The 15,062-nt window shown below is 40.5% G+C and overlaps 1 protein-coding gene across 1 annotated transcript in view; it reads right to left on the bottom strand.

The window, feature by feature from the left end:
* Prune2 (prune homolog 2 (Drosophila)) overlaps window positions 1-15,062 on the bottom strand; it is a 257,295-nt gene that overhangs the window by 84,304 nt on the left and 157,929 nt on the right. Inside the window, exon 8 of the mRNA XM_013506527.1 lies at window positions 2,688-2,846. Within this exon, the coding sequence (XP_013361981.1) occupies window positions 2,688-2,846 (159 nt within the window). The remainder of the gene's footprint in view (window positions 1-2,687; window positions 2,847-15,062) is intronic.

Below are 15,062 nucleotides of genomic sequence, written 5' to 3'. Positions count from 1 at the left end.
ATTCAGGCAATCTGTGGGCCTGGCAGTTTGTCTTTTTAAATATTTCTTAATATAAAATTAATTTGTGTTCATCTGTTTAAAAGAAGACATTAAACAACTGATAATTGTATAATGTAAGACATAAACATCCCACTTAATCTGCTACCAAATTTTTTCCCCAATCCTATCAAAGTGTTTTCTCATTTAATTCAAAATACAGCTGCTAGATTTCACTGGCTCCTGAAAATTATGGGCAGAAAAGTTTAAAGCCATTTAAATTCCTTTCCTAGATGTATAGAACACCGTTCTATAGAACTCTTCCAACAGAAGAGAAACTTGGATTTCAAAAACAGACATAACGCTGGCTACTGACAAAGACTCGAGGCCAAGGTTGGACTAAAGGGGGAAAGGCAGGCAGGACTCACAAGGCAAAGGAGAACATAGGAAAGAAAAAAAAGCTACCAGGGCTGAGTTTCTCCAACGGCACACAGGACCCTTCTATCCCTTCTTCCCAGGGAACAAGACATGGAGCCCTGAATAAACAAAGCCACCTGGGAGGCAGAGGGACATTGTGACAGACAGCCCATGGAAGGCCAGAGGTGGGCTTCGTTCTTTAATGTCTAGCCAGTATTGGGAGTGTTTTACCACACTGGCGTGTTGAAAAGACCCTAAAGGATTACTGGAGGTAAAAATTAATAAGGATAGCAACAGTCACAGAATCACAGAAATAATAGTAAATATTTATTGAGTGCTTTCCTAAGTGTGAGAGTTTTATGACTTTATCTCCTTTAATCCTCACAGTAATTGTACAAGGTAGGGACTGTTGTAATTCCCATTTTATTGATGAGGAAATGACACAGGAAAGTTGAGTAACCTGTTTGACGACATAGGGCTAACCAGTGCCGGGACTGTTTTGGACTCAGGCGGTTGAGCTGCAGAGACAGATTCCTAACCAGTTGTGTAAGCACAAGACAGAGGGGCTCCCCGGGTTCAGAGCCTGGTCCTGTGCGCATTTCCTGAGATTCTGGGGCCATCTCAGGGGCACTGCTGGGGTGGGGAGGGCAGGCGAGGGAGGGAAGAGAGGAGTTCGTTCAAGGGCTTTCAAGCTTCAAACCTCTCATCCACTTTTCTACTTATGTCTTTTTTTTTTTTTTTTTTTTTGTTTTTTTTTTGTTTTTCTCCGGTACCGGGAACCGAACTCATGACCTTGCGCTTGCCAGGCAGGCGCTTTGCCGCTGAGCTAAATTCCCAGCCCCTACTTATGTCTTTTTAAGGGAACATATTTTCAAATGGGTTCAAAAAGGGCTTTGCTTGTGGTTTGAAAACTACGATATTAGAGGTTTAGGTAGCCTCAGTGTTGATCCTGGGAAGGCAGCAACTGAAGATAAGGTTCCATTTTGAAAGCAGTTACAGAAGAAAGTACAGAATGATGTGGTGCTCATCTGGCACAGGGTGGTGCGGGGTGGAGGGGGCGGGGCACGACCAGGGCCAGGGTGTCTTCTTGGCTGGGGAACATGAGAAAGTACAGAGAAACCCAGAAGCTGTGCTAGTTGAGCTGAGATGGAGAGAAAATCTTGGACAGGAAGGAGTGGACGTGACAAAAGATGAGGATAGATGTGCTCTGTGCTCACGTGGTTCATACCATAACAGGTCGTGCATCAGCTGCACCAGTCTGGTATATGCAGTGGATGTTTCTGCAGTGTTGGGGCTTCTCACTGCTACTCAAGCCCTCTACCACTGAACTACATCCCTAGCCCAGCTTCCGTTTTGTATAATTTTTTTTTTTAATGTTATAGGCTTTGGGTTAAAAGACTCAGCCATCAGCACAAGGCTCCAATGGCTGACCCAGTCAGAATCTTGGTATTTAGACAGAAACATGTATCAAAGCATTAGGTGACCAGTTACTAAATTTTGGGCACAGTGGGTATTGAGACAGAGACTACACCTTGTTATGACCTGAAAGTAGTCCTCGAAGAAATGGCCCTAAAGGAGGATTTGCCTTCATTTGGGTGAGAAAAGTCTAATCTTTCTATGGAGAAAAGTCTAATCTTTCTACTTGCTAGAAAGAAATCATTAGGACTGTGCTATGGGTTAGACAGGGATCGAGGGTGCAGTGCAGAGGCTCCTGTGCTGGAAGCTGGGTCCTTAGTGTGGCAATGCTAATGTGGTGGAACTTTAGGAGGGGGCCTCGTGGGAGGTGATTAAGTTATGGGAACATCACCCTCAGAAGGGAATGAGTGAAGATCTCATGGGACTGGATCAGCTCTCACAAGAGTGGGTGCTATAAAACAAGCTCAGTTATCTGAGCTCATTCCTTACTTTCTGCCTCACCATGTGACCTTTTGTGTACTCCCACTGAGGTGATGCCGTCTGCCATGACCCTCAACAGACCCAAACAGAGGCCAGTGCCATGCTCTTGGATCTAGAGCTGTGAGCTAAATAAATCTCTTTTCTTTATCAAATATCCAGCCTCAGGTGTTTTGTTAGACCCCTTGTTGCAGACACATGAAATGAACTAACGCAGGCCATCTTAAAAGACCCAGTGTGCAATATACCCCCAGTATTTTCTAAAACTCAACTCTAAGGACACTTATCTCTTGGGGAAATTTCTTACAAGCCACAAATCCATTCCCATCTCCCACCAACTATTCTAAAAGCCATCAGATTGGGATGCATGGAAATGAGTTGGGATCAAAGGAAGGGCTCACCTGACTGCACAGCTCCAGGTTCTGAGAGTACACAGCGATCTGCCGTCTAGGCTGCTGATCCTCTGACAGGTAGCTGGAGAACAGGATGAGGACATCAAAGTTGAACTTATCTGTGAATGCTTTCAAATCACTGGTGATATTGCTGTGAAACACACAGTTCTGAAATGAGAACAAGAAATCTGGTATTAGTGCCCAATTGCTTAGCTATGGGGAGTTGTACCGCAAATCCTTTCAGTCCTGTGGTGTGTCAGGACATATCCTTATTGGAAGAGACAAGTGAAAGGAATGCTTTGCTTTGAGAAAGTTGGGAAACTTTCACGCATGGAATATAATGCACTTTACTTGTTTTCCAAGACCAAGAAAAAAGAATTCTTTGCCATCATTGCTAACAGTTGAGAGAAGAAACAAATATCTTAACATTTCTTTTTAAAAATATTTCTTTTAAAAAGTATTTATTCAAGCATAGTTTGCAAAGCGTATTTATTGCTCTTACCATATATAAGACCTATATAAAAGTGTTGGCTATGATGACAATCATCAAAAAATAAGACAAAGTTATTGTTCTTTCCTGCAGTTTTGTTTTCTAACGACTATTCCAAAAAGAAATTTCTAAAGATGAGCTTAGCTGAATTTACTGGGTAGCTGTTATTCTAGTGTAGAAGCACAGGAGAATTCTTTTGTACCAAGAATCAAACTCAGGACCTTGCACTTGCCAGGCAGGTGCTGTGCCGCTGAGCTACCTCCCTGGCCTTCAAGAGAATTTTTTTTAAGAGATGTGATGTCAGATCTACTTGCTATATGTGGCAGCTATGGAGAAGTAAATACGTCCAGAAACTACCTAGACCTGTGACTTATATCACTTACAGAAAATGCACTGCCTCTGTATATTTTATTAACTGCAGTGAGAGAACCACTTTTTCCACAAATTGTCCCCTTTGTAGAACAACTGTGATGATTACATGCGAGCCCCTATCTCAGCACCTGGCACAGACCAGATGCTCAAGAAATGTTTGTGAAATGACTGGAAAGACACATACACAAAATCCCTGGGCGGCACAATTCTCTATCAGAGCTTCTATAAGCGTACGGTTGGCTTAGTATATCCACAGTTCAACATATCTGTGAGTCCACATAACAGTTTACTGCATATAATCAGAGAAAAACTTCATCTTTACTCAATAGATACAGATTTTTTTCTCATCATCATTCTCTAAAGAATACAATGACTATGTTTTTGAAACTATGACAGAATAGTCCTAGGTTTTACCTAAATGTGACACCATTTTATACAAGAAACTTCGGTGTTTAAGCCGGGTCCTGAAACCAACCTCTCACAGATGTTAAGCAATAACTGTGTGTGTTTGCCTGTGTGCATTGTGTGTGTGCTGTGTGTATGAGTATATATAGTAAGCATGTATAATCAATCAACAATCTATTGTACTACTCAATTAAAAGCATGACATCCAGTCAAAGGATTTTAAGAATTCTCTGGATTTTTTTCTGATTATTACAGTAATGAGAATTATGCCTACCCCGACAAAATATTAAAACAATGCAGAAATGTATACAGCAGAACACAGAAGTGCCATACATCCCTTCTCAGATAAACACTGTGAAGAGCTAAATAGGGCAGGGCGCACAATTACAGACGTCTTCCACGATCACACTAATGTTTGCATGTGGTAACTTTTGAAGCCTGTGGATACGATTATTTGTGGCTTAGACCAGCCACTTCCAATGGCTTTGGTATTTGTACAAGAGATCCTTGGTAAGTGTGCGGGCCCTGCTGATCACCAGGGTCTCTGTTTTGGGGGGTCTTTGTTATCTATCTACCCCATAGCAGCTCACCCATTAGGCACCTTTCCCTTTTAGGCCATGTCTTACTTTTCTCTCATCGCTGAGACAAAATCCCTGACACCCAATGTGAAAGGAGGAAGGGCTTATTTAGCCCACAGTTTGTAGAGGTTTCAGTTCACAATCAGCCAGGGTGGTGTGGCGGAGAGGCGACTGTTCATGGTGGCGGAAGACAGCAAAAGCAGCAAGAGAGGAGGAGGGAGCAAGCCTCCTTCTGTCCCTTATATTGTATGCAGGCTGCCCACCTAGGGTGAGTGTAGCACTCACACCCTTAATCCTTGCATTAGACCATGAATCAATCACAAACTTTATATTCAGCCACCTCTGAAAAGCCTGCCCCCTGTGACAGCGTGAGGCTTCAGGGGGACATCCAGACAAAAATTGTAACAGGCCAGAAGGAATCACACATAGGAATCTACAAAGGTCTCCAGAAATATTGCTGATGAATACCGAGAGTCCATTGTCCAGACTTGGTAATGAAGTATACAATGTCATATATACAGTAATAACTTTTGGAAGCATGTGCTCCAAAAAGTATACTGTCAGCTCTCATACTTTCAACTTAATACCCAAATGGCATCTTAACAATCTTTAAGTATCGTTTTTCAAAAACAAATTACCACTGTGGATGTAGGTCAGTGGTACAGCACTTGCCTCACAGGCAAGAGGGTGCGGGTTCAATCCCAATGGCACAAATGAGTGGCTGAATCAATCACTCATGTAGAAGTAAAAGGCATTACTATGAGAAGCCCTGTAATTTTCCTTTCTGAATATTTTTTATTATGTAAATAACCTGCTCCCCAGATGTACTCATAAACTTTCAAAAGAAGACACACCAGTGGAGAGTTTCTCATATAGTAACAATTATCCCTACATTCCTGGCTGCCACTCCAGTAAGAGAGGGCAGGTTTTACTTGTATCTGAACGCAACATGAGGATTCAAAAGAATCAGCAGCATTCCAGGCCATGCTTGCAGACCACTTGGAAATGCGGCCACACCCCAGTCTTTTCGGATTCTTCTGTGTTATGCTAATGGTTCTAGAACCTTACTGGAGCCGAGTCCAGCTGCACTGACTGCATGACACCCCTTGTTAGAAAAGAGTCTCTGGCCACCCTTAGACCTGCTGAAGCCGAGTCTGCCTTTTCCACCCACCGGGTGATTCCATGCACATTGAAATCCACAAACATTGCTTTAAGGAGGCCTTTGTCAACTGGTTTTCTTTCCTGCAGACCAGTCCTTCCTGCTCTCAGCACTGTCCTGGAACTTACTTTCACTCATGCCCTCAGCTCCTGGTTCCTCATAGCAGTCTCATCATAAAAATCACCCTGGAGTGTGTATTTCGGGGTTGCTTTGCTAGAGATTCTTATTTACCAGGTTGGAGGCTGGATGTAAGAATCTGTATTTTCATTGTGTTCCTCAAGTGCTTCTTATGATCTAGGTCCTTTGGGTAACACTGTCCCAGTTGTCACTGGGTGACTCTGAATTCCACAGGCTCAAATGAAGTATTGATGAAAGAAAAGTTATATGAAACATTAGGTAAATTAAAGAAACAAAATATTTATATTTTGTAGTAACACCCAGAGATAATCAGTAACGATGTCCTATGTGCCCTAATAAAATTGTCCAAGCCAGATTCAATCTTATCAGCTTTAGAATAATGTCAAGAGTTTTATCTTTAAAATAGAATTAAACAAGGGAATGAGTGAGAATCTTCAGGCATCCGGGAGGCACAGTCTGTTTGTTCTGCTTTTATGCCGGTGCTGTTTGCATAGGAGATAATTTATTATTGTCTTCTAGCTACGCAGGGAGTCATGTGCTGTGGTGGATCTTCTGTTACTGACAAGCTAGGCTGGCCCTGAATAAACAGCACTTCATCATCAACAAAACCCAACTGTAGACACAGGTTGGCATTGCATTCTCCCATCTGCCTTCCACCTGATAAATTACTGTTTTAGTTGCATGTATACAAACACGATTTGTTAATCTGCTCAAATATCTCCAAAATATTTTCCCTATTTTAAGCTAAAATTATATACATATATGTGTATTTCCCACTCAATTTGCTAGGAGTTTAGAAAATACAGAGTACCTCCCTTTCACCTCCCCCTGACCCTGGCACACATCCCCTCTGTGCTTATGAGCTTAGCCTATAAGTGCTGCATAAAATTTAGAAAATTACTTTGCTAAGCAGCTAAGAATTGACTGACAAAATGTCAGACTAATTCCACCAATGAAGATGAATAGAAGTTGCTTGTGGTCACAGCCTTTTGTCACCCATGGTTCCAAAGATTCAATCATGAAGCAGTTTCAGAGGTCATGAGTCTTTTTGCCAGAATAATTTCTAGTTTTGGAGTGAGTGGGAAGGCCTAGAGATGTGGGGGAAAAAACCTTTGTTATTTCTCAGTCAAGAGCTAAGGTGCAGATGTCAAGAGCCCTAGAAAAAGTTACTAGTCATGATGACCCACAAGAAATAGAAATGGCATGGCTCTGCTTGAATTCACATGTACAAGACTTGAAATAGCAATGTTGGTAGTGCCCAGCAAATTTACTGCATTCTTGGTTGAAAGTGCACAAGGAAATGGAATGGAAAATTCCATTCTCACAGAATCCCACTTTATTTCTTACTCCATCACTCTGAAAAATTTAGTCTTTATGCTAGATAGCAGCAGCTTCCATGCATCATGTGAAATAAATGTAACTTACAGTGTGAACATTTGAGTACTTAAGTGTGGATATTCCTTGGGAGACAAAACCTCACGACTCTCCTACTACTCGTACCTGCTCACCTTCTGTTGTCTTCTCAGTCCCTCCTGGAGTGTGTAAAGTGTCAGGTCTCATCCTCCCCTTAAACAACTCCTCCCAAAAGTACAAATCACTTCCTGGTTGTCCAACCCCCCCCAAATAACTTTCCTATTCTTACTCTACTTGACTTTTCTGCAGAATTCCATGAAGGTGGCCCTTCCTTCTTGAGGCACTTTCTTCACTTTCCTGACAGTATCCTCTACTTGTTCTTCCCAGCTCACTCTACTCCCTTGTCACCTTTTCTAGTTGCCCTTTCTTATTAAGCCTGTGAATATTCACTGTCCAAGTTGGGACTATGTTACCCATTTTAGTCACATGGTTTTAAATCATCTACTTGCCAGGGCTGATGGAATTTATGTGTACCTGAACTCTACTCTGTCCACATGAGGCTCTGTGTAAACATCTAGCCATTCTCTCAAGTGCCATTTGACCCACTGACGCCAGTTGACCCACTTCCTCTATATTCTTATGTGGCACCACCACCACCCAGCTATTCAAACCAAACATCAAGGAATTATTCTTTGTTACTTTTTCCCCCTCCTCACATGATCTACCAGCAGCTGCCTTAAAACAGACTCGAGTCCAAATATTTCTCTGATTTCTTTCTATCTCCACTGCTGTGCTTGTCACAGCCACTATCTTGCTTGAACTTCGGTGACAGCTTCCCAGTTGGTCTCCCAGGGGCCACTGTCTCCCTACAATCATGATCGGTTCCTAAACAGCATCAAGTGACAGCGTTCCTTTTTTCTCATTGTTTTTTCACTCCTTTCTTTCTTTGTGGTGCTAAGGATCAAACCCAGGCTTTCATGAGAAGGCTCTCACGTGGCATGAAGCTTACATTCTTAGCACAAAGTCTACGTTTAAAAATGTAAATCTAATATTGACACTCTCCTATGTAGGACTCATTAAAAGTTTCCCAATGCAATTATTGTTACTTTTTTTTTGTTTGTTTTTTGTTTGTCTCTGGTACTGGGAACCGAACTCATGACCTTGCGCTTGCCAGGCAGGCACTTTGCCGCTGAGCTAAATCCCCAGCCCCTTGTTACTTATTGTTTTACGTTTTATATCTGGGACAAGAAAGGTCCTTGAGAGTAATGGTTTAAGTAAATCAATGAGAAGTAGTTGCAGCGATAGAAAAACAGATGGAAAACAGAAAAGACAAATTACAATTGGGATATAAATAACAAATAAATAGCTAAATTCATTAATCAAATAAATCCTCTGCTAATAAATTTTTTATTTTCTCTTTTCTTATTCTTGGTTAATATTTGCCATGATCAAAGTATACTATAGGCACAATTATAAAAGCAAATGTATTCTAAAGAGATAATCAGATATGTACACGAAGTTTGTGTACAAAGCTATTCATGGAATTATCACTTTAAAACTTGGAAACAAAATCTACATGTTCAGCAACTGCAAAATGGTTTAATAAATTATGAAACAATCACACAAAGGAACGTTATACTACTATTAAGAATCCTGCTATGAAAGAACACTAAGTGACCCCCAAAACACACATGGCATAGTGTTAAGTGGAAGACAGCCTCTGTAATCACATACAGTAGAATGTCATTCCTATATGAACTTAAATAATACATATTAAAATTGAATATATGGTGGACGTTACGATACACTGATATTTAAATTGTCATCTAATTGCTAATTTAAAATCTCTGTGTGTGTTTGTTTTAGGGAGCTCCATCCACAGTTTCTGGTAAAGACTTTGGAATTAGCCAGACATGGGGTTCACCCTGGTTATGTCACCCACTAGCCTGCTGATTTTAGTGAGTTTCTTCCATCTCTGAGTCTTAGATTCTGCATCTGTAGTCCCTCACTTCAGAGGAGTATTGTGAGAATGAAGAGCATATTTAAAAAACTATTGTAAGACCTGGAATAGAGTAGACAATAAATACTAGGTCTCTTTCTTTGCTTGGTTCTTAAACTATCAAGAGGTCATTCTCAAGATTCATAGGATTAATCTGATTGACAGAAAATATTTTGCGAGATTTTGTGTGTAGAGGCTGGTTATCCATGTTACAGTTCTTTGCTGTGTGTCCTTTATGACACACGTGAGCTTCCAGATGGGAACCTCACACACCTTTAAGTCGCTTAAGTGACTGGCATGTAAAATCTTACCTGTGGGATGATGGAGGAAGTGACACAAGGTTAAATATGCAACAGGCTCATTTTTAAAACAACAGAATACAACTCTCCCATAAGGAAAGGCAAATTTGAGTCATTTGTAGCACAGTGGGTGCACCTTGGTGCCATGCTGTCCAGTGAAACGAGTCTGACACACAAGCTTAAATATCGCTTGCTTTCTTTTGCGTGAGAAACCCAATTTGTCAATACAGGGAGAAATAAAAATAGAAATAGGAAGTAGGGAGATAGAGCTTTCTCAAATGGGAAGGGAATGAAGAGACGGAGGGAGGGAGGAGAGAGGAGAAGAAAAGGGATGAAAGAGGAATTAAGATGCCTTCTGTACATGTATCAACTCCACCCCAGGATTGGAAACATTACTTAGTACAAACAAGTACTAATAAAAATAAGTTTAAAAATTATTTAAAAGTTATAAAATATAAAACTCATGGAGAAGGCAGTGTTTGCTCATTAATGAATTTTTTAAAAATGCCTAATTCCAACTTAGAATCAGTGAATGAGCTTGTTTACCACTTTAAAAAAACTGCTTTTATTTATTTATCTTTTGGTACTGGGAATAGAAATCATGACCTCAGGCTCGCCAGGCAAATGCTTATGCCACTGAGCTATATCCCCAGCCCTTAACAACCGCTTTTAAAGTGCAAAAAAGTGTAATAGTTTTTCCTTCAGCTGAATCACTAAGATACAGTCTTTTTAACCATTTCTCACATTTCCTCCTGAATGACTGTCAGTGAATTTTAGCCCTGAACTGAATTCCTCCTCTTAGGTCCCAAGTTCTGGACTGCATCATACTCCACAATATTGCCTTTAAGAATTACAAAAGAAGTACTGTATTTGACAAAAGCTTTTACTAAATGAAATAGATTGTTTTGTAATGTGAAGGATGTTATGGTTGATCGCTGACTTGCTGGGTATGAAAGGTAGAGGCAGGGGACGGGGTGGGGTGTGACCTGGCAGGGTGTACCTCACTTTCCGGCTCCTTGCCTCACATGCTGCGCTTCCTGTGTGCCATGAGGTGAGTCAGTTTCCTCCTCCATTTTCCTGTGCCATCCTGTCCTGCCTCAGAGCCACACAACTTTAAACTGAAATGCGAGCCAAAATGTACCTCTCCCCTTTTTAGTTACAGGTGTCCAGTATTTTGTCCCAGAGCCAAGAAAAGTGACTAAGACAGAGGACAAGGTATTCCCAGATTTGTTATATCCCAGTGATTATTTTTCTTCTTGAAGAAAATGGAAAAATCGAGTGAGCAGCTAGCTCCTGCAGGTAGGATGTTTGTAGCTAAAACTCATCACCAAGATTAAAACCCAAGCTTGAACAGTTGTCTTTTGGAGAACAGTGAGTCCTGAAGAGTTTGATGAACCATAACTACCTTGTAAGCATAGTGGTAGCATGGATTGCTGAGTTACTGAAATTTAAGAGTACAGTTTGACATTTATACTCTGCATGGATTTATTTCTAGACCGAGAGCTAATTTTTTAAATCAAGATATAAGAAAAATGCTGAGGTATGTATACAAATGTTCTAACTGAAAGCTTTATGATTTATGCTACCAAAACTCTATAATAATAGCTAAGATATTCAGCAATAATAAAGTCTGATAATTTTGACAGGAAAATGATTTATGAGAACACAAAATGCATAAATTAAGAGATTTTATTTGTTCTATTTTTTCATAAATTCTTTACTTGGTAAGTGAAGTATTTTCCTTACACATCATTTTTTTACACTCCACTGTTCTTATTTTTATAAGGTAGCCAAGGCATTTTAATAGTTAACAACTTCACTGAGTCTGTTGAAACTATATTACACTCCATAATTTGAAAATAGTCAGACAATACATGTTTTCATCCTCTATAACTAACAAGAGAGCAACGTTGTGAACATGAAACATACTACAATATAATTTTTTTTTTTTTTTTTGTCTTTTTGAGACAGGGTCTCACTATGCAGTTCAGGCTGGCCTTGAGCTCACTTTGTAGCCCAGTCTGGCCTTGAACTGGCAATGATACTCCTGCCTCAGCCTCCCGAGTGCTGAGATTACAGGTGTGCACCACCATGCACAGCAACTACAATATAAATTACTGTGTATATATCAGTAAAATTTCATTTATTCTTCAACTAATTTTATTGACTTAAATCAATAGTACATGGTCTAAACATAACTTAATGAAGCATTGCTTCTCTATTAGGAACTTTGTTGGATGCTTTTAATCCTTTTAAACTTTAAGATGCCTTATAAGGCCAGTAACATTGTTTCGTTTTATAGTGAGGAAATGGAGTTTTTCAGAGCTTAAGCAGCTGATGTCACACAGCTCCCACATGTGAAGAATGAGACTCCAAGCAGGTTAATCTGCCATCAGAGGCCATGTTTAACCAAAAGTTATCGTAAAGTAAGGAGATTCTCCATCAGTGAAAGGTTTCAGATTAATTTAGCCTTTAATTTAATAAAAATAAGGCTTCCTTTTGCTTTTTTATTTACTTCTGTCTAGCATTGATTCTCCCTTGTCAATGTGAACAAGCAAGGAACATTCTCGATCTTCACAATGGCTAATAACAATGCACTTCTTACCAACTTGAAGCTGCAATATTTCCAGTTTCTCACATACTCTATAAAACACATAGGTGGGGAGATTGCTCACTGTATGTAAGAGCCTAAAGCTGCAAGCTCAGAGAAACTTCTATAAAGAAGGTTGTTGTGATGTTCTTGCTGCCATCGTACCTTTGTGAAATTCAGCATTTATGTTCACATAGCAGTGAAAAAAAGCAGTGGACAAATTACTGGTTATCTAGAATAACCCTCATGCGGTCTTCCTGCTTTAGGAGCTTAGATACACAGACAGTGGAAAAGTTCCACTTTACCATTCAGCATGTGAAAATCTCATTATCTGAAGATATTCCCAACACTGCTTCTCTGCTCAAGATAAAGCCCACAGAAAAGCAGAAATTAGGATTTTTGCCAGCAAGTAGGGAGACTTAAGAAGATTGTTTTGTTTTGTTTTGTTTGCCTTGACCGAGTGGGCATCTTAATAGAAGACACCTCCAAGAGCAAAGGCACAACTATCACAGGCATTTATAATATTGTCTTCAATCTGCAGAGATTTCAATTTAGGTCAAGTACATCATAAGTATGAAAGGAAAAAAACCAAGAGTCTTTGAAGCAGTTAACTCTTGCAGGGTCCTCACTAGAGCTGAAGAATTCAACAACAGAGGGAGAGATTATATGTTAACTGAAAAAATGAAAATTCTTGTTTTCATGTGATGGGGCAAATATTTACTACCTCCTATAACCATATCATTAAGGAAGAGAGGTATTGGTTCTTCAAGAATAGACCATTAGTGATCAAATCTTCCACTATAAATAAATTTAAGGACACAATGGGAAAGAAAGGGTAGATGGTTGTTCTCAAGGACCCCTTTCTTGTTCCATATGTTTAGAAGGATCCTTATGAGGCAACACATAATTCAGGACACATATGTAAAGGGCAATCCACTAACTTGGCATGCTTTACTTTTCAAATGGTAAAAGCTGAGCAACAGTATAACTATCAAATAAAAAACTAATGCTATTTCCATAATTATAAATAGATGTAAAAACATTTGCATTGGCTTGTTTTGAACCATTAGCCTGAACACTCATGGCTTTAGTTATTTTCCTTGGTAAAAATAAGTCAACTGGTTTGAAGACTATTTCAAGAAAGCAGAAGACCTTCCTTCTTCTCTGGGTTTCTCTTTGTGATTTATGGAAACCACGAGGCAAGTCTCCAGAGCACGTGCAGTACATGTGCCTGCCGCTCCTGATGCTTCTAAGCTGTGTCAATATTAACCTGACCAAATGAAGATCAAACTGTCTCTTTTGTTCCTCCCGCTCTATGCATGGGGAGCGCAATATGGCTCTTGTCAGAGGTGCTTTATCATTTTGGCTCAAGGAAACTGTCAGTACAGTTTGGGATTTGTTCTTCATGGGCAGATACCCTGATGGGTCTAATGAAGCTTTTCTGCTGACAACTCATTTGCTAAAAATACCCACCCCTCACCAAGTTTAAGTGAGGGAATATGGTTGTGACCCCCTTACTATCAAAACAGTGAAAGTAATTTTTCTTGAAGACTCTAAAATCTACCCATTAAGATCCATACCTCTCACCACCCATATATGTGATCGTGCTTGGTTCCATTTGCTCACTGATAAACTTGATGTCATTCTTAAATCTGAATATAATTTGGAAAACACCAATCTTTGCGCACACACGCAGAGCCAACAGTCTGTGTGCGCCATTTGCTGCAGTCTAAGCTAATTACTAGAAGCCCCCTCCTGAAAACAGATGCACTCTGGGGTTTGTGGTTTTATTTTTGTTTGGAGATGTCTGTGTAAGGGGGGCTTGAGGAGTTCCTTTTCAGGTGAGGACCCGGCGTTGTGTTGTTTCTCTTGCCCTGGAGTCGCAGGGACTTAGCTGTAACCAGCGTAAGTAACAAGGAAGGGGAAGGATTTGGGAGCATTGTTGAAGAGCCCCACAGACTGGGTCAAGGGTAGAGTTGCTAGGAATGCCAACTCCCCTGGCCTGCCATCCTCTTCTTCTGGCTTCCCCTGCTCCCCTGCAGCCAACTGCCACCCTCCACAGGAGGGGAAACGTCCGTGGCCCCGGCAACTCAGTGAAGACCTTGCAGATGTAACCATGTAGGGCCTGCTCCCTTTAGTCTTGTGTTTGAAATCCCACTTAGTTTAGGTCCCTGTTATGGTTGATACATTGTGTCAACTTGAGGAGTCTGGAAGCTTAACTAAGTAACTCAGCAGTTCTACATCCTGGGGTGAAAAGGACATGCCCTTACCGTTTTAGGATGTTCATTGTGTCAACTTGAAAATTTAGAAGGTTAACTATGTGACTCAGCAGGGAGCCAAGCTCCTTTGTATTCATCCTGAGCCTGTGCAAGAGGGCACAGAATGGTGTGGGCATGGGCGGATAGCCAATATAAAATATAAGGAGGAAAAAGAAGCTTGCCCCCCGCTTTGTTTTCTGTTTTGCTGTCTTCTGCCACCTTGAAGTGTTGCCCCTGTGCCATGCAACCCTGCCTTGGAGCCAGCTGATTATAGAGCAAAACCTCCACAAATTGTAAGCTAAATAAATTTTTCCTTCCATAATTTTGAGCGTTGGGCATTTTGTCTCAGCAATGAGAGAAAAGTAACCAAGACAGTCCCTCATCCTGGGGCCAAACAATTGAGGTGGACTGGAAGGACTGCAAAACACAGGCATGGCCATCAGGGTAAGATAGGTAGAAAAGAGCATTTTCTGGCAGAGGTGTGTTGATTAGAGAAACCCATAGGAGGGCACCTTCGATGTCAAGCACAAACATCTAACACATGCACTCACAAAGATAATTTTCCAAATCTTGGATTTTTTTGATGTTATTTCCAGCCGTTCAAGACTAGTCAAAGGAAGAGACACAAAGCTTGGAAAGATAAATTTTAGTGATATGATTTAGTTAACTTTCATTTTCATGGAATTTGACACGCTAATTAAAGGATATGAGGAGAGACAAATCCATAAAACTATCAAGCTTAT

Source organism: Chinchilla lanigera, unplaced genomic scaffold, assembly GCF_000276665.1.
Source record: "Chinchilla lanigera isolate Chin_1 unplaced genomic scaffold, ChiLan1.0 scaffold00111, whole genome shotgun sequence".
NCBI classification, from domain to species: Eukaryota; Metazoa; Chordata; class Mammalia; order Rodentia; family Chinchillidae; genus Chinchilla; species Chinchilla lanigera.
This window is presented reverse-complemented; position numbering and strand designations above follow the sequence as displayed.